The 19,457-nt window shown below is 52.5% G+C and overlaps 1 protein-coding gene across 3 annotated transcripts in view; it reads right to left on the bottom strand.

Annotated features, from left to right (window-relative positions):
• Nucleotides 1-828: 828 nt before the first annotated feature.
• NEURL4 (neuralized E3 ubiquitin protein ligase 4) overlaps nucleotides 829-19,457 on the bottom strand; it is a 64,875-nt gene continuing 46,246 nt past the window's right edge. For all 3 annotated transcript variants that reach the window (XM_060255347.1, XM_060255348.1, XM_060255349.1), the window contains 8 exons: nucleotides 19,248-19,406; nucleotides 17,601-17,780; nucleotides 16,112-16,205; nucleotides 12,363-12,470; nucleotides 8,221-8,365; nucleotides 6,495-6,607; nucleotides 3,543-3,741; nucleotides 829-2,485 (listed from right to left, as the gene is read on the bottom strand). In XM_060255347.1, the coding sequence (XP_060111330.1) occupies nucleotides 2,281-2,485; nucleotides 3,543-3,741; nucleotides 6,495-6,607; nucleotides 8,221-8,365; nucleotides 12,363-12,470; nucleotides 16,112-16,205; nucleotides 17,601-17,780; nucleotides 19,248-19,406 (1,203 nt within the window). In that variant the 3' untranslated portion in view covers nucleotides 829-2,280. The remainder of the gene's footprint in view (nucleotides 2,486-3,542; nucleotides 3,742-6,494; nucleotides 6,608-8,220; nucleotides 8,366-12,362; nucleotides 12,471-16,111; nucleotides 16,206-17,600; nucleotides 17,781-19,247; nucleotides 19,407-19,457) is intronic.

Here is a 19,457-nt window from a genome sequence, read left to right as displayed (position 1 = left end):
TGTTCCACTGAGGAACTGCTCTAACAGTCATCTAGTCCAACCTCCTGCACAATGCAGGAAACTCACAAACACCTCCCCCTAAATTCACAGGGTCTTCACTGCTGTCAGAGGGCCATCTAGCCTCTGCTTAAGAACCTCCAAGGAAGGAGAGGCCATCACCTCCCGAGGAAGCCGGAAGGAAGGACAGAATCATAGAGTTGGAAGGTACCTCTAGGATCATCTAGTCCAGCCCCTTGCACATTGCAGGAAATTCACAAAAATACCTCCCCCTAAATTCACAGACTCTTCACTGCTGTCAGATGACCCTCTAGCCTCTGTTGAAAAACCTCCAGGGAAGGGGAACCCACCACCTCCCGAGGAGGAAGCCTGTTCCACTGAGGAACCGTTCTCGCGGTCAGGAAGTTAATCATAGAATCAGAGTTGGAAGGGACCACCAGGGTCATCTTGTCCAACTCCTTTGCACATTGCAGGAAACTCACAGACCCCTCCCCCTAAATTCACAGGATCTTCATTGCTGTCAGATGGCCATCTAACCTCTGTTGAAAAACCTCCAAGGAAGGAGAGCCCACCACCTCCCGAGGAGGAAGCCTGTTCCACTGAGGAACCACTGTGCCACTAATTTTCAGTTAAGAGTCTTTCCCCGCCCCCCCCCCCCCACCTGATCGTAGGAAGAGCTATCTACATGAAAGAGCTGGGGTCCTGCTGTTGAGGAGGGCACTCTTGCTAGCGTGGAAGTCCAAGGTAGCAACTCCTCCTGACTCTGGAGCGAACCACTTGTTGATCAGGGGGAGGGGTGCGTGTGCGAAAGGAGTCAGGCCGACACGCAGAAGCAGTCGGATTCTGGTTTATAAACCCTCGCTAGGGCAAAACACACTGTACAACCTTTTCAACTTCGAAGAAACAAAGCTTCAGACTTAATGTAAAAAAAAAAAAAAGATTAATGCATGTCATTTTTCCCAACAAATAAAGTGAAAAAGGCAGCATAAATACAATTTAAAATATACATAAATCAAAGAGGAGGAAAAGGGTGGGTAGATTTAAACCTCACACACCCTTTTTTGCCTCTTAAAAAAAGTTCACATTTTTTTTTTTTTGGACAACTGATGCAGGCATAAATAAATAAGGGAAGGGGGGGGGGAGAGAAGAAAAGAATCCGGGGAGGAGGAAACGGTCAAAGTGGGGGGGAATCCAGTGTCTGAGGAGGAGTGAGGTGTGCTTCTTGTTGTGGATGGGTGTGGGTGTCGTTGTGGGTGTGTGTGGGGAGGGAACGGTTTGATTATCAGAGCCTGGCCTCAGAAACAGAGCTCCAGTCCTGGTTCTGTTTACTCACACACCTAGTTCCTTTCCAAGAATGCACTGCCTTCATCCCCCTCCCCGGGGCAGCAGGGACTGCATGATGCACAAGCCAAACTAGATTGTCCTTCTTGGGGGCTGCGCATAAACGGTGCCAAAAGCCAGAGGAGGGGAGGGCAGAAACTTCATCTCCGTCGAGAATCCCAAACACAAATGGGTTCTTAAACAAAAACAGACATACACAGAAGGAAGGCAGGGTCACCTCGACATCCCACGTACCCCAGCGTGCCCCTGTGCTCTCTTCCAGAAGGGGTGACCGGAACCCCCCTCCCGCTCCTTCGGACCGCCGATGGGTTCCGCCCAAAGGCCCCAAATTCTGAATTGTCTCAGCCCTCAGTGCAGCACCAATGTCCCCCCTCCACCCCTTTATCCGATGTCCCTCCCAGTGGATACAGGCAACTAGGCAAGTGGAAAAGGAGGTCAAGTGGAAAGGAGGGATTCATCATTACAGAAACCCCCGGGGGTTCCAGAAAAGAGTTCCCACAGTCCAAAGTTCTGTCAAGTTTTGTGTTTTGTTTTCTTTGTGGCACCTAAATCCCCTCCCTTCGACCCACCCCCAAATCCCCACCTTCATGCTCTTAAACACAAGGTTCAAGTCAACAGCCCCCCCCCCTGCCCCCCAAAAAACCCCTTTAGCTTGTCTTGCTTTGTTTCTGTGCAAAAGAAAAAAGGGGGGGGGAAGCCATTGGTGGCCCTGGGAAGGGGCGGCCCCCTTTCCTGGAAAGCCCCGCCACCAAGTCTCTTGTGCCGGTCGGTCGCAGCAGTAAAACCCTTGGAGACTCGCAAGCTCTGCCCCACGCTGTGTGTCGAAAGGCAGGTGCCCCAGGGGCTCCTTTGGCCAGAGCTGCCCGTCCCTGCGTGTTGTGACGTCGCATGGACCCCCACTCCCGTGGACCGAGGTGGTGGGGGGGAGGGAGGGCGGCTGTCTCACTCCACGCGGATCAGCAGCCCGTACAAGACCGTCGCTCCCTTCTCCTTGGTGACCCACTCGATTTCGGCACTGCTGAAGCGGGGGTCCAACGGCTCCGGGACGGCCAGAGTCTGGGGGCACACTTTGTAGGAGCCGGGGCGCACGCATACCTGGAAGGCCACCTGAGCCGCATGCTGTCGATGGGACTTTGGGTCTTTGAATCTAGAAAGAAGAAGAAGATATTAGATATATAACCCGCCCTCCACTCCAAAGAGTCTCAGAGCGACTCACAGTCTCCGTTCCCTTCCTCCCCCACAACAGACACCGTGAGGTAGATGAAGATATTGGATTTATATCCCGCCCTCCACTCCGAAGAGTCTCAGAGCGACTCACAGTCTCCTTTCCCTTCCTCCCCCACAACAGACACCCTGTGAGGAAGATATTGGATTTATATCCTGCCCTCCACTCCGAAGAGTCTCAGAGCGGCTCACAATCTCCTTTCCCTTCCTCCCCCACAACAGACACCGTGAGGTAGATGAAGATATTGGATTTATATCCCGTCCTCCACTCCGAAGAGTCTCAGAGCGGCTCACAATCTCCTTTACCTTCCTCCCCCACAACAGACACCCTGTGAGGTAGATGAAGATATTGGATTTATATCCCCCCTCCACTCCAAAGAGTCTCAGAGCAGCTCACAATCTCCTTTACCTTCCTCCCCCACAACAGACACCCTGTGAGGTAGATGAAGATATTGGATTTATATCCCGCCCTCCACTCCAAAGAGTCTCAGAGCGGCTCACAACCTCCTTTCCCTTCCTCCGCCACAACAGACACCCTATGAGGTAGATGAAGATATTGGATTTAGATCCCGCCCTCCACTCTGAAGAGTCTCAGAGCAGCTCACAATCTCCTTTCCCTTCCGCCCCCACAACAGACACCCTGTGAGGTAGAAGAAGATATTGGATTTATATTCCGCCCACCACTCCAAAGAGTCTCAGAGCGGCTCACAATCTCCTTTTCCTTCTCCTCTCCACACCAGATACCCTGTAAGAAAAGTGGGGCTGAGAGAGCTCTGACAGAATTGTGACTGACCCAAGGTCACTCCACCAGCCGCAAGTGGAGGACTGGGGGATCAAATCCAGTTCTCCCAGATTAGAGTCTGTGCTCTTAACCGCCACACCAAACTGGCTCTCAAGAGAAACGTCCACACCGCTTTCCAGCTCTTCTTTCTCCAGTTTTGGACAAAGCCTCCCCCTCCCACCCCCAGCCAGACACCTACTGCACTTTGGTGGCAAACGTCTCCAGCCCGGCGTAGCGCAGGGTGGGCGACAGCAGGACGCGCAGGAGATCCTCGTGGCTGTGAGAGCTGTTCTCCTCGGCCTCGCGGTACCCTCCGCTGCTGCCCCCGCTGCCAGCTGCACCGCCGCTGCCCTGCGGGTCTGCCTTGACCGGACGGCAGCTCAAGATGGACGTGCTCCCTGCAGAGCCGGGAAAGAGACATGCAGCCATGCTAGGAGGCGATGGGGAGTCCAGCCTGCCACGCTTCCCCCGTGCCACAGGGAAAGGCTGCAGGGGTCGATCTGATTTGATTTAATTTATTTTATTTATACCCCGCCCCATCCCGCAAGCGGCCTCAGGGCAGCTGACGTTAAAAGCTTTACAGCAGGATTACATGAACCACATCCCAGCTAAACAATATGATGACAAAAGGATCTAATTAGAGCCACGTCACTGGCAACAGGTCATAAAGCCACATATAGGCTGCTACAGGGGTGGCCAAGGGTAGCTCTCCAGATGCTTTTTTGCCTACAACTCCCATCAGCCCCAGCCAGCATGGCCAATGGCTGGGGCTGATGGGAGTTGTAGGCAAAAAAAAAAAAATCTGGAGAGCCACCCTTGGCCACCCCTGCTATAGACTATACATGCTTCCCAATACAGAATGCATACTTGCCCATAGGGAAGAATGGAAAGCACCCTTGTCCATAGGGAGTTATGGAAATGAGGCTGGCCCTAAGGACAGCGCTTGCCCCATAGACCAGGGGTGGCCATCGGTAGCTTTCCAGATGTTTTTTGCCTACAACTCCCATCAGCCCCAGCCAGCAAGGCCAATGGCTGGGGCTGATTGGAGTTGTAGGCAAAAAAAAAACATATCTGGAGAGCTACCGTTGGCCATTCCTGGGCTGGTAGTATTCAGCATAACCTGAGTAAGGTGCTGGGGTTAGTGATGACTTCAGCGGACACCCACTGGATCCATTAAAAGCCCGGCAGAAGAGCTCCGTCTTACAGGCCCCGCAAAGTTTGGATAAGTCCAGCAGGGTCCAGATCTCCAAAAGCAGCTCATTCTGCCAGGTAGGGGCCTGGACCGAAAAGGCTGGAATGTGATGCCAACAGCTTGGACAGTGCCGGGGAGGGGTGCTGGGTCTGTCTGTCTTCCACTCTCTCTCTGCCTGAGGGGCAATTCCTGCAGAGGTTCCGAGGTTCAGCTCAGTCAAGCCACACAACACAGGTGAGAAAAGGCTCACATCATAGGTGGTCGCTGCTGCTGGGCTGGACAAACAGCACCGCCTTCTGCTGCAGAAGCCTCTCCAAGTCCGCATGGTCTCAGGCAGGCAGCGGCTCTCCAGGGTCTCAAGTGGAGGTCTTTCCCATCACCTCCTACCTGGTCCTTTAACTGGAGACGCAGGGGATTGAACCTGGGACCTTCTGCATACCAGGCAGAGGCTCTGCCACTGAGCCACGGCCCTTCTCCTTTAGTCTCCAGGGTCTCAGGCAGAGGTCTTTCCCATCACCTCCTGCCTGGTCCTTCTAAGGGGAGACGCTGGGGACTGAACCTGGGACCTTCTGCATGCCAGGCAGACGCTCTGCCACTGAGCCACGGCCCTTCTCCTTTAGTCTCCAGGGTCTCAGGCATAGGTCTTTCCCGTCACCTCCTGCCTGGTCCGTTGAACTGAAGATGCTGCCAGGATTGAACTTGGGGCCGCCTGTAGACTAAGCAGATGCTCTGCCCCTGAGCCACAGCCTCTCTGTAATCATCCAGGGTTTTCTGGATGAACAAACTTGAGCTGAATCCCAACAGATCAGGTAAAAAAATTAGGGCTGGGCAGCTGAAGAAAGAACTGGTGCTGGATGGGATCCTACTTAGGGGGTAGACTCACAGCCTGGGGATACTCCTGAACCTGGGGAGGGACAGTAGAGCATCTGCTTGATAAGCAGAAGGTCCCAGGTTCAATCCACTAAAAAAGGGTCAAGGTAAGCAGGCATGAAAAATCTCAGCTTGAGACCCTGGAAAGCCACTGTCAGTCCGAGTAGACAGGACCGACAAGGGGAGGGAAGGTGGATCAACGGTAGAGCATCTGCCTGGTAAGCGGAAGGTCCCAGGTTCAATCCCCGGCATCTCCAACTAAAAAGGGTCCAGGCAAGCAGGCATGAAAAACCTCCGCTTGAGACCCTGGAGAGCCAATATCAGTCTGAGTAGACAAGACTGACTTTGATGGACCAAGGAAGGTCTGATTCAGTATAAGGCAGCTTCATATGTTCATATGTTCACAAAGAATGAAGGCAACTTTAAGGGAGGGATGGTGGCTCAGTGGCAGAGCATCTGCTTGGTAAGCAGAAGGTCCCAGGCTCAATCCCCGGCATCTCCAACTAAAAAGGGTCCAGGCAAGCAGGCGTGAAAAACCTCAGCTTGAGATCCTGGAGAACCACTGCCAGTCTGAGTAGACAAGACTGACTTTGATGGAGCAGGGGTTTGATTCAGCAGAACGCAGTTTCATATGTTCAGCCTGCCAACGTACCACCTGGGTGCTTTTTACTCATTTAGCTGGCATGCCAATGTCACCTGCTTCTGGAAGACAGAGACGCAGCCGTTGTTGGTAGACCACCAAGGAAGTCCAGGTTGCTACGCAGAGGCAAGCAAAAGCAAACCTCCTTCGTTTGTCTCTTGCTGCCTTGAAAACCCTATGACGGGCTGGCCAGCATCAGCTGAGACTTAATGGGCACTTTCCACACCCCGCCACGACCACCCCCACCCATTCTGGCCTCAGAATTCAAACCGTGTGTCTTCTGTCATCTCTAAGGTGCAATGCTGATCCTGTGAACTTAGGGGGAGGTATTTGTGACGTTCCTGCATTGTGCAAGGGGTTGGACTAGATGACCTTGGTGGTCCCCCCAATTCTATAATTCTAAGGAGAAGAAGTACGGCAAGAGGTCAGAGGATCCCCCCCCTCCTTACCTGGCACCAGCTCCCCTTGATCCAACGTGCGGCGCACTGCCCCGACACTCGTTCCGTGGTAGGCCATGTGCCACTTCTTAGAGGTACTGGCGACCTCCAGCCGGGGGTTGATTCTGCAGTGGCCAGAGGAAAGAAGGGAGACTCAGAGGGGGTGTATGAAGTCCGGCATGGCCAAGTCACCCAATGTATTCGAGCCCTTCAGACAGAAATCCTTCCATCTGGGACCAAAAGCATTTGGGTTCTTTTCAGCCTCTGGCCGTGAGAGCGCCCAACGCTCCATGACAACTGGAGAGCCAGTTTGGTGTAGTGGTTAAGTGTGCGGACTCTTATCTGGAAAAACCGGGTTCGATTCCCCACTCCTCCACTTGCAGCTGCTGGAATGGCCTTGGGTCAGCCATAGCTCTGGCAGAGGTTGTCCTTGAAAGGGCAACTCCTGTGAGAGCCCTCTCAGCCCCACCCACCTTACAGTGTCTCTGTTGTGGGAGGAGGAAGGGAAAGGAGATTGTAGGCTGCTCTGAGACTCTGTCCTTGAAAGGGCAGCTGCTGTGAGAGCCCTCTCAGCTCTACCCACCTCACAGGGTGTCTGTTGTGGGGGAGGAAGGGAAAGGAGATTGTGAGAGCCAGTTCGGTGTAGTGGTTAAGTGTGCGGACTCTTATCTCGGAGAACCGGGTTTGAATCCCCACTCCTCCACTTGCAGCTGCTGGAATGGCCTCAGGTCAGCCATAGCTGTGGCAGAGGTTGTCCTTGAAAGGGCAGCTGCTGTGAGAGCGCTCTCAGCCCCACCCACCTCACAGGGTGTCTGTTGTGGGGGAGGAAGATAAAGGAGATTGTGAGAGCCAGTTCGGTGTAGAGGTTAAGTGCGCAGACTCTTATCTGGGAGAACCGGGTTTGATTCCGCACTCCTCCACTTGCACCTGCTGGCATGGCCTTGAGTCAGCTATAGCTCTGGCAGAGGTTGTCCTTGAAAGGGCAGCTGCTGGGAGAGCCCTCTCCAGCCCCACCCACCTCACAGGGCGTCTGTTGTGGGGGAGGAATGTAAAGGAGATTGTGAGCCGCTCTGAGACTCTTCGGAATGGACGGCAGGATATAAATCCAATATCATCTTTTTCTTCTTTTTGCCAATTGTATACCGGATTCGTTACAAAGTGCTGGTCATTACCTTTAAAGACCTATATGGCCGAGGACCTGCCTACCTTAGGGACTGTCTCTTCCCATATGTGCCCTAGAGAGTGCTGAGATCAGGTGCACAAAACCTTTTGACAATCCCCAGGCCGAAGGAGGCCAAACTGAAGAGCACAAGAGAAAGGGCCTTTTCGATCGCAGCTCCACACTGGTGGAACCAACTACCGGATGAAGTGCGGGCCCTGCGGAGTCTTGATCAATTCCATAGGGCCTGCAAGACTGCCCTTTTCCAACAGGCCTTCTCTGAATGTGGATTTTAGTCTATTACATACGGCCATCAATAAGCAGAGAACATCTAGAATACAGCACCTGTAAATGTTAGTTTTTAACTTCTGAGGGGTTAAATATAATGGTTTCAAATAGCTTGTATTGATATGTTTTATATTGTAATTTTTGTATTTATTATTACGCTGCGAGCCGCCCTGAGCCTGCTGCGGTGGGGAGGGCGGGATAGAAGTAAAATATTATTATGATGATGATTTCTGCTTTCCAACGTCCCCCCAACACACACCCACCCACACACACACCCACACGTAGGCATACCTGAGGCTGAAACGGCACCACCCGAAAGGCAGGGCGTAATCTCGAGGCGGCTCCCCACGCTTGTAATAAGCTTCATCGCCCCGAAGCTTGTGGCAGGACTCGCAGTAGCAGAGGCTGTACTTGGGATCTTCCACAAAATAATCATCTGGGGAGAGGCAGAAAGACAATGGGCACCCCCGCCGGGGTGAGGTCAGAAGGCCTCAGACAGGGCTGTCGGTCAAGCATTGTGGAGAAACACCATATTAGCCCTGTGGTAGTCTGGGAGCTGGCTAGAGCAGGGGTGGCCAACGGTAGCTCTCCAGATGTTTTTTTACCTAAAACTCCCATCAGCCCCAGGCAGGATGGCCGATGGCTGGGGCTGACGGGAGTTGTAGGCACAAAAAACCTCTGGAGAGCTACCATTGGCCACCCCTGGGCTAGAGGAGTTTATAAAACTCTAGGCAAGACTTTGGCCCAGTCTCTACCTCCTTCCCCCTCCCCTCCGGTCTGGAAGCAGCACTTCCGAGGAGGCCTCCTAGAGAGAAGAAGAAGATATTGGATTTATAGCCCGCCCTCCACTCCGAATCTCAGAGTGGCTCACAATCTCCTTTCCCTTCCTCCCCCACAACAGACACCCTGTGAGGTGGGTGGAGCTGAGAGGACTCTCACAGCAGCTGCCCTTTCAAGGACAACCTCTACCAGAGCTATGGCTGACCCAAGGCCATTCCAGCAGCTGCAAGTGCAGGAGTGGAGAATCAAACCCAGCTCTCCCAGATAAGAGTCCACACACTTAACCACTACACTAAACAGGCTCTTACAATCACCTTCCCTTCCTCCCCCACAACAGACATCCTGTGAGGTGGGTGGAGCTGAGAGGGCTCTCACAGCAGCTGCCCTTTCAAGGACATCCTCTGCCAGAGCTATGGCTGACCCAAGGCCATTCCAGCAGGTGCAAGCGGAGTAGTGGGGAATCAAGCCTGGTTCTCTCAGATAAGAGTCCGCACACTTCACCACTACACTAAATTGGCTCTCATCAGTTTGAGAGGCAGGAAGTCTTTCAGGCTGGTCTCCCAGAAGGCTGAGGAGGGAAAAACCAGGTCCAGGGTGGGAACTGGGTTTTATGTTAGAGGTTTTTGGAGGGAAACGGGGAGTTAAAAGTTGTCAGGGGAAGCTGACAGTTAGTTGAGTTTTGATTTGAGTCTTGGTGATGGGTGAGTCGGTTCTGGATGGTAGGATCAGGGCCAGTTGTATAGTAGGGAAAGAAGGAGCGTTTTTCCCTAGTTTGATTTAGTTCTTCTGTTCACCGGGAGGTGGTGGGCTCTCCTTCCTTGGAGGTTTTGAAACAGAGGCTGGATGGCCATCTGACAGCAATGAAGATCCTGTGAATTTAGGGGGAGGTACTTGTGAGTTTCCTGCATTGTGCAGGGGGTTGGACTAGATGAGGTCCCTTCCAACTCTATAATTCTGATAGAGCAGTTCCTCAGTGGAATAGGCTTCCTCCTTGGGAGGTGGTGGGCTCTCCTTCCTTGGAGGTTTTTGAACAGAGGCTAGATGGCCATCTGACAGCAATGAAGATCCTGTGAATTTAGGGGGAGGAGTTCGTGAGTTTCCTGCCTTGTGCAGAGGGTTGGACTAGATGACCCTGGAGGTCCCTTCCAACTATTCTATTATTCTATTTTATAATGCCTGTATATAGTTGTAAGTTTTAAATAAACGTTTTGTCTTTTTAAAAGACAGTCCCTCTGCACCACCTAGTTTCCCCAACTGCCTTAGAGCACGCTGTTGCAAGAGGGGAGTCCAGGGAGGGGGGAAAGCATGCAGTTGGCAAGGGTGCCAATCCTCCAGGGATCTCCCAAAGAAGGACTGTGGTCTCTGTGTTAACCAGGTGCTGAGTTGGCAGAGGACCTTAGGCCACAGAACTGGCAGGAAGGGAGAATGGGAGTCCTGTTCCTCTCGGTCAGGAACCCCTAAATTGAGCAGGTGGTGGCAGCGTGCCCTAGTGGCGGGAAGAAGACAAGCTCCCTTCAGGAGTTGGCAACTCAAAAGGGGAGTTGACGGGACCGGGTCTGAAGACAGAATCGGGCTGGTTCTGTCACAGGCATCAAGCACAAACATTCAGATTTCTCCTTTTAATGGTCAATGGGTTGAGCGTCAAGATCCCCGGTTCAGTTAGGGATGGAAGCAGCCCCCGGAAGACCCTTTCCCCTGACCCAAGACCCTGGTTTCCAGAAAGCAAGGAGAGAATCAGTTTGGCACGGATCCTTGAGGGGGCGGCGGTCCCCAAGTAAAGGTGCCGCAAAAGAGAAGGCCCTGCCAATTCAGCCTCCTCTTGAGACTGTCACGTACTTTGACAGTTTGGTGTAGTGGTGAAGTGTGCGGACTCTTATCTGGGAGAACCGGGTTTGATTCCCCCCTCCTCCACTTGCAGCTGCTGGGATGGCCTTGGGTCAGCCATAGCTCTAATAGAGAGCCAGTTGGGTGTAGTGGTTAAGTGCGTGGACTCTTATCTGGAAGAACCAGGTTTGATTCCCCACTCCTCCACTTGCAGCTGCTGGAATGGCCTTGGGTCAGCCATAGCTCTCTCAAGAATTGTCCTTGAAAGGGCAGGTGTTATAAGAGCCAGTTTGGTGGAGTGGTTAAGTGTGCAGACTCTTATCTGGGAGAACGGGGTTTGATTCCCCGCTCCTCTGCTTGCAGCTGCTGGAATGGCCTTGGGTCAGCCATAGCTCTGGCAGAGGTTGTCCTTGAAAGGGCAGCTGCTGTGAGAGCCCTCTCCAGCCCCACCCGCCTCACAGGGTGTCTGTCGTGGGGGAGGAAGGGAAAGGAGATTGTGAGCCGCTCTGAGACTCTTCGGAGTGGAGGGCAGGATATAAATCCAATATCATCTTCTTCTTCCATTTGTTAAAAACCATTTCATGCTGCCTTTCCACACATGGAAACAGCGGATAATTAAAAACAACGCTTAAACTTATAAATAATTCAGTAAAAACACGTAAGCAGTACCAGAACCAGGGAGGGAGATCAATACTAGTTACTGGGGGTACCAATGTTCCCCCTAATTTATTTTATTTTTATTTTTATTAAATTTATGTCCCACCCTCCCTGCAAGCAGGCTCAGGGCGGCTAACAGACCATTATGGCCATAAAATGACAAGGGAGAGGGCCTTCTCAGCTACAGCTCCCCACTGGTGGAACCAGTTACCAGAAGAGATACGGGCCTTGCGGGACCTTAACCAGTTCTGCCGGGCCTGCAAGACCATCCTCTTCCAGCTGGCTTTTTAATGTGGAATTATCGCACCATCGTCATGCAAAGCTATGTTATATGAAGATCGTAACAGCAAATTAATCTGCGGTTTTAAACTGTCGTTTTAATCGACGGTTTTAATGTAATTATATATTTAATTGAGGAATAACTGTTATGTAATTGGGGTATTTTATAATTGTACTACTGTAATGCTGTACTTTATGTTGTAAGCCGCCCTGAGCGGGGAGGGCGGGATATAAATTAAAATTATTATTATTATAAAACATACCACCGTAAAAGCAGTCAATAAACATTTCTATACATTAACATACAGTATATAAAATTTAAAACTCCCGTTATAATAATAGGTGCAACGTCATCACCAGCACCATCCAGCCGTCTCAGAGGGGATGGCGTTGATCATATTGGCGCAGCGATAGTAAGGGAACCATCGGTTCTGTGTTAACTTGGCAACCATCTCCCGGTTGTTCACTGAAATGCAAGCTGAGTTTTTAAACCTCCGGCTCACACATTTTGTCTTAGCTCGGGAAGGATGGCCTCAGAGCAAACTAGTTGACAGAGCAACATTTAAGTCAAGTGGCATCTTGAAGACCAACAAAGTTTAATTCTGGGCATAAGCTTAATTCTGGGCAACGCACACGTGCATGAAAGCTTATGCCCAGAATTAAACGTTGCCAATCTTAAAATGGCCACGGGACTCAAACTTGGCTCTACTGCTTCAGACCAACCTGGGTTCCCAACTGAATTGAGCTGATACTCATCCCCCCCCTTTAACAACCCCTCAAAGTCCACTGTTGCTACCTGAAAGTTCCTCCCACCCCCCCGCCCAATTCAGCTGACAGACAAGCACAGAGAAGCTGCAGTGGGGTTTGCTGGCCCCCTGGAACAGGCTGCTCACCTGGCAGGAGGAGGAGGTCCTTGAAGCGAGCACACAGGGCGTGGTACTCACAGGTCTTCATGGTATTCAGGTCTACGGGGGGTGTCCAGCACACGCTCTCCTTGATACCTGCAGCACAGCAGGGGAGGGATTGGGAATGGGGACATCCACGGCAAGATTGATTTAATTGTTTATTAGAATCATAGAATCATGGAGTTGGAAGGGACCTCCAGGGTCATCTAGTCCAACCCCCTGCACAATGTAGGAAACTCACAAACGCCTCCCCCTAAATTCACAGGATCCTCATTGCTGTCAGGTGGCCATCTAGGCTCTGTTTAAGAACCTCCAGGGAAGGAGAGCCCACCAGCTCCCGAAGAATCATAGAGTTGGAAGGGACCTCCAGGGTCATCTAGTCCAATCCCCGGCACAATGCAGGAAACTCACAAACGCCTCCCCCTAAATTCACAGGATCCTCATTGCTGTCAGGTGGCCATCTAGGCTCTGTTTAAGAACCTCCAGGGAAGGAGAGCCCACCAGCTCCCGAAGAATCATAGAGTTGGAAGGGACCTCCAGGGTCATCTAGTCCAATCCCCGGCACAATGCAGGAAACTCACAAACGCCTCCCCCTAAATTCACAGGATCCTCATTGCTGTCAGGTGGCCATCTAGGCTCTGTTTAAGAACCTCCAGGGAAGGAGAGCCCACCAGCTCCCGAAGAATCATAGAGTTGGAAGGGACCTCCAGGGTCATCTAGTCCAACCCCCTGCACAATGTAGGAAACTCACAAACACCTCCCCCTAAATCCACAGGATCTTCATTGCTGTCAGAGGGCCTTCTAGCCTCTGTTGAAAAACCTCCAAGGAAGGAGAGCCCACCACCTCCCGAGGAGGAAGCCTGTTCCACTGAGGAACCACTCTAAACTCCCAAACACCTCCCTCTAAATTCACAGGATCTTCATTGCTGTCAGAGTGCCATCTAGCCTCTGTTGAAAAACCTCCAAGGAAGGAGAGCCCATCACCTCCCAAGGAGGAAGCCTGTTCCACTGAGGAACCGCTCGAACGGTCAGGAAGTTCTTCCTAAGGTTGAGCCAGAAACTCTTTTGAATCTTCGCTGTTGTCAGATGGCCATCTAGCCTCTCTTTTAAAAACTCTAAGGAAGGAGAGCCCACCACCTCCAGAGGAAGCTTGTTCCACTGAGGAACCGCTCTCGCGGTCAGGAAGTTAATCACCGAATCAGAGATGGAAGGGACCTCCAGGGTCATCTAGTCCAACCCTCTGCGCAATGCAGGAAACTCACAAACGCCACCCCCTAAATCCACAGGATCTTCATTGCTGTCAGATGGCCATCTAGCCTCTGTTGAAAAACCTCCAAGGAAGGAGAGCCCACCACCTCCCAAGGAGGAAGCCTGTTCCACTGAGGAACCGCTCTAACGGTCACGAAGTTCTTCCTAATGTTGAGCCGGAAACTCTTTTGATTTCATTTCAACCCATTGGTTCTGGTCCTACCTTCCGGGGCCACAGAAAACAATTCCACACCATCCTCTCTAGGACAGCCCTTCAAGTACTTGAAGATGGTGATCCTATCACCTCAGCCGCCTCCTCTCCAGGCTAAACATCCCCAGCTCCTTCAACCTTTCCTCATAGGACTCGGTCTCCAGACCCCTCACCATCTTCGTCGCCCTCCTCTGGACCCGTTCCAGCTTGTCTAGATCCTCCTTAAAATGTGGTGCCTAAAACTGAATGCAATACTCCAGATGAGGTCTTACCAGAGCAGAGTAAAGCGATACCATCACATCACGTGATCTGGACGCTAGACTTCTGTTGATGCAGCCCAAAATTGCATTTGCCTTTTTAGATGCCGCATCACACTGTTGACTCATGTTCCGCGTATGATCCACTAAGACCCCTAGATCCTTTTTGCACAGACTACTGCTATTATTTTTATTAATTTGTATTCCGCCCTTTCCCACAAGTGGGCTCAGGGCAGATAAACAACAAAAGTTAAAACAATGAAAAACTACAAGCTCAAACCATAAGATACAATAAGACAAACAACAGATATGTCACTGGCGGCAGTTTCCAGTTGGGCACATAATATATATCAATACAACAGTAGGCCCAGAGGTGGAACATAGATTAAAATAAGATTAAAATAATATAGCATCATGGCAGGCAAAGGAGGCCAAGCAGATGGAAACAAGGACGTCCGCTGCCTCAACCGAAAGCCCGGTGGAATAGCTCCATCTTGCAGGCCTTACAAAATGGCATTATAGCAGGTAGGGCCTGGATCTCCACAGGGAGCTGATTCCACCAGGCTGGGGCCAAGGCCAAAAAGGCCCTGGTCGAGGCAAATCGAACGTCCTTCAGGCAAGGGAAGTCAGGAGATGCTGAAGGAGAGATAAAAGGGATGGCATACCCAAGCTGGCCCACACCGAGAGGAGCCCTGGATTTGGAATTGGTGATAAAAAATAAGACACCCCCCCAAGGACCATTTGTTACATTTGCTAGGGTGGGGGTCCCCAACACAGTGCCCCTGGGCACCACCGCATCCACCAGCCATCTCTTCTGGAGCCTGTTGAGCGTCTTTAGGAAGTGGGTGGGGCCAAGTGGGGCTTTTGCTCAGGAAGGCTTCTGATTGGCCAGATTTCTGCAGACGTTGCTTTGGCTACAGCAGCCACCTCAGCACGAGGACCTTCGCCGCATGGCAGAAGGCAAGGCGCGGTGGCCATTTAGGTTGTGTCAGGTTTCTAAAGGGGTCTGCAGGTGTAAAAAAAGGTTCAGGACACCAGCAGGAGGGGAAAGGCTTGGGGCTGGAGAAATAAGGACAACGGCGAAGTCAACGGAAACAGACATATAAATAACTATCCAGTGGCTCAGGTTCCCATAGTTCTGCAATGCCAGAGATCTGGGAGGAGGCTGCAGTCTGGCAGGACAGCCTTTTGGCAAGTTGAGCCACCAGCCGTTGCTTGACATATTTCTTTTTCCCCCCCAGAAGTGTGGCATTAGCCAAGCCGACGATCAGAGTCCACGCAGGGCTAAAGCAGAGTCCATGCAAAGAGCCAGCTGTTTGAAGTACTGGTGAAGTGCGCGGACTCTTATCTGGGCGAACAGGGTTCGATTTCGCCCCCCTCCCTCCACTTGCACCTGCTGGAATGGCCTTGGGTCAGCCATAACTCCTGCAGAGCTGTCCTTGAAAGGGCAGCTTCTGTCAGAGCTCTCAGCCCCACCCACCTCGCAGGGTGTCTGTTGTGGGGGAGGAAGGGAAAGGAGACTCTTATCTGGGAGAACTGGGTTTGATTCCCCACTCCTACACTTGCAGCTGCTGGAATGGCCCTGGGTTAGTCACAGTCCTCGCAGAGCTGTCTTTGAAAGGGCAGCTTCCGTTAGAGCTCTCTCATCCCCACCCACCTCGCAGGGTGTCTGTTGTGGGGGAGTAAAGGAAAGGAGATTGTGAGAGCCAGTTTGGTGTAGAGGTTAAGTGTGCAGACTCTTATCTGGGAGAACCGGGTTTGATTCCCCTCTCCTACACTTGCAGCTGCTGGAATGGCCCTGGGTTAGCCACAGTTCTCGCAGAGCTGTCCTTGAAAGGGCAGCTTCTGTCAGAGTTCTCTCATCCCCACCCACCTCACAGGGTGTCTGTTGTGGGGGAGGAAGATAAAGGCGGTTGTAAGACTCTGATTGAAGGGGCGGGTATAAATCCAGCATCATCTTCTCCTTCTAACATGAGAGGATTGGGAATGGCTACATGAAGGCATCACAAGTGTCCACTCACCGTCCACCACGTCTGCTTTCTCCATGTCCCCCTGGCCATGGGGGTCAGTGCCTTCTGATCCCACCGCGGGAGTGTCGTTCGTGACGATGGTAACCTTGGATGGGCACAGCAGTCAACACCCTTTCTTTCTTTGTTAACCCCCCAGTCCCGCAGCCTTGGAGAAAACTAACCCTACGATTCCCACCCTGTGTTTCCATCTCCACACATAAGATCAGTAGCAGCGAGTGGGGAAGACACAGCAACAAGGAAATCCTCAGAAACTACCCCTGGCTGCATCCACGGATGTTGCAAAGGGGGGGGGGGGGTCAACACATCACTTAGAAAAGGAGATAAATTTTCAATTGCCCCACATCGCGGTTTGGGGGTGGAAGGAGAAATAAAGATGCGATTCCCAATCCCTTGAGAAAAGCCTCAGCAGACATCTGCCAAGGATGCTTCCACGCCCCCCAGCCCACCCCCACCCCCGGGCCTGACTCTAGACCAGGGCTGGCCAAATAGCGGCTTAGGAGCCACATGTGGCTTTTATACATATTGTGTGGCTCTCAAAGCCCCCACTGCCCCATCGGCCAGGCATTGGTCTCTTTAAATCACTTCTCCAAGTCAAGTCAGCCGGCAGCTTGGCGAATACATTTGAAATGAGTTCCTTTCTTTCCACCTCTTCCTTCCTCCCTCTCCCCTCCCATCTATTTTCCTTCCTTTCCTTCGTTCCTACCTTCCCTCCCTTTCCTTTCCTTTCCTTCCCTCCTTCCCATCCTTTCCCTCCTTCCTTCCTTCCTTCCCTCCCTTCCTTTCCCTCCTTCCTTCCCTCCCTTCCTTTCAACCCTTCCTTGCTTCCCTTCCTTTCCCTCCTTCCTTCCCTCCCTTTCTTTCCCTCCTTCCTTTCTTTCCCACCTTCTTTCCTTCCCTTCCCTCCATTTCTTCCTTCCTTTCCTTCTCTTCCTTTCCTTCATTCCTTTTCCTCCTTTCTTTCCTTCCCTTCCTTTCTCTCCCTCCCTCCTTCCTTCCCTTTCTTCCTTCCTTCTCTTCCTTTCCTTCGTTCCTTTCCCTCCTTCCCTTCCTTCCTTCCTTTCCCTTCCTTCCTTTTCCTCCTTTCTTTCCTTCCGTTCCCTTCCTTCCTTCCTTTCCTTCGTTTCTTTCTTTCCTTCCTTCCTTTCCCTCCTTCCTTCCTTCATTTCCTTTCCTTTCTTCCCTCCTTTCCTTTCCTTTCCTTTCCTTCCTTCCTTTCCCTTCCTTCCTTCCTTCCTTCCTTCCTTCCTTCCTTCCTTCCTCTCCCTTCATTCCCTTCCTTCCCCTCCTTTCCTTTCCTTTCCCTCCCTCCCTCCTTCCTTCCTTCCCTTCCTTTCCCTCCCTCCTTCCTTGTCTGGTGGCTCTCAAACATCTGACATTTATTCTCCGTGGCTCTTCCATTAAGCAGGTTTGCCCCCCCCCCGCTCTAGCCCATGGGCTGCACTGCAGGGGGTGTCCTTGTTGCTGGGCAGATGAGGCTCACCTGCTCGCACTGCCCATAGAGGTCGACGAAGGCATAGCAGGGGCTGGGGATGTCTTGCGCGGCCACCCCCCGGTCCATCCCGTTGACGTAGAGGTGGAGGCAGCTGTTGGAGTCCACCAGAAGGCCCAGCACTGTCCCTTCGGGGCAGGTGTCCAAGTTGGGACCGTAGTTCTCGACGACCTGTGGTGGGGAGGGAGAGAGACGGCTTTGCTCAGCGCTGTGACGGAAGAGGGGATGTCGGGGGGGGGGCGAAGAGCCCTAGAAAACCCCCCTCTGACCACCAAGCCTGCTTCGGTGGTTCCCTCCAGGCTGTAAACTCACAAAGCGCTTTCATTCCAGTCCTGAACTTATTGAGAAATGAGACTAAGGCAACACCTGGGACTCCCTGACACAGAACAGGAGGGCCCGGGGAGGCCTCCAAGTTCTCCTTCACTCCAGAGGAACGAGGAGCTCTGGCTCAGTGGCAGAGCACCTGCTTGGCATGCAGAAGGCCTGCGGTTCAGTTCCCAGTGTCCCCAGGTAATGGATCTCAGGTAGCAGGAGCTGGTGAAGACACCTGTCTCTGCCTGAAAACCCAGGAGATTCCCTGCCAGCCGGAGGAGACCGGGGAGGGGCTGTTGTTCAGAGACAGAGTGTCTGCTTGGCATGCAGAAGGCCCCAGGTTCAATCCCTGGCAGCAGCTCCAATTAAGAAGAAGAAGATATTGGATTTATATCCCGCCCTCCACTCCAAAGAGTCTCAGAGCGGCTCACAATCTCCTTTCCCTTCCTCCCCCACAACAGACACCCTGTGAGGTGGGTGGGGCTGGAGAGGGCTCTCACAACAGCTGCCCTTTCAAGGACAACCTCTGCCAGGGCTATGGCTGCCCCAAGGCCATGCTAGCAGGTGCAAGCGGAGGAGTGGGGAATCAAACCCGGTTCTCTCAGACAAGAGTCCACTCACTTAACCACTACGCCAAACTGGCTTTCAACCTGGCAGCAACTCCAATTAAAACAACCAGCAGGGGGTGATGGGTTTCTTGGCCTGAGACCCTGGAGAGAGAGCGGCTGAGTAGGCAAGACTGACCCTGATGGACCAGCGGGGGCGGGAGTCTGATCCAACAGAAGGCAGTTTCGTGTGTGAATCAGGACACAGTTCAGCGGAGCCAGGCTCTCCCAGCAGAGAAAGCGTCTTCCTTCTCCGGTGGACTCTGGCCCTGTTGGCTCCCTTGCAGCCTTCCCTGACTGGCAGAGGGGTAAAGAGGAGATGCCCCCACCAGCTCATTGAAGGAAGGACAGGAGCAAAAGACACTAGAGTCTTTACACATTCTCTGCCTCCCTGTGATGGAGCCGTGAGAAAGGCGGAGACCAGTCTTCCCTCTAAGCTGAGTTAGCGTGAGCGAGCGCACAGATTTTTCACCTCCAGCTCACACGTTTTTGACTAATCTCAGGAAAAATGGCCCCAGAGCACACTATAATTTATGCAGTCGCTCGCCGCTTTAATGCCAGGAGTAGAATTTTGGCTCACGAGACTCCAGGGCTTAGAGGGAACATCGGTGGAGATGTCAGTAAACCAAAGAGAGAGAGAGAGAGAGAGACACCAGGTTGCCCCAGGGATGGGCAACCAGAGACGGTTAGCGCAGCCCCAGCCTGCCCTTGCTGGCCTCACCTTGAGGGAGTTGTGGAAGACGGAGTCACGCTGCAGCAGCCACGTGGAGCGCTTCAGGGAGCAGGCCGTGGCGGGGAAATTGAGCCGCTCGGGAGAGCTGCCAATGACCCCCAGAGAGAGCGACGAAGTCCACTGCGGGTTCAGAGAATCGATCTGAAACTAATGGGCAACCAGACAGGGCACGAGCAGTGAGTTCTTCTGGCACCGTAA

The sequence above is a fragment of the Heteronotia binoei genome, chromosome 15 (genome assembly GCF_032191835.1).
Source record: "Heteronotia binoei isolate CCM8104 ecotype False Entrance Well chromosome 15, APGP_CSIRO_Hbin_v1, whole genome shotgun sequence".
Taxonomy (NCBI): domain Eukaryota; kingdom Metazoa; phylum Chordata; class Lepidosauria; order Squamata; family Gekkonidae; genus Heteronotia; species Heteronotia binoei.
The sequence above is the reverse complement of the archived record's forward strand: the minus strand, read 5'-3'. Positions and strand labels throughout refer to the sequence as shown.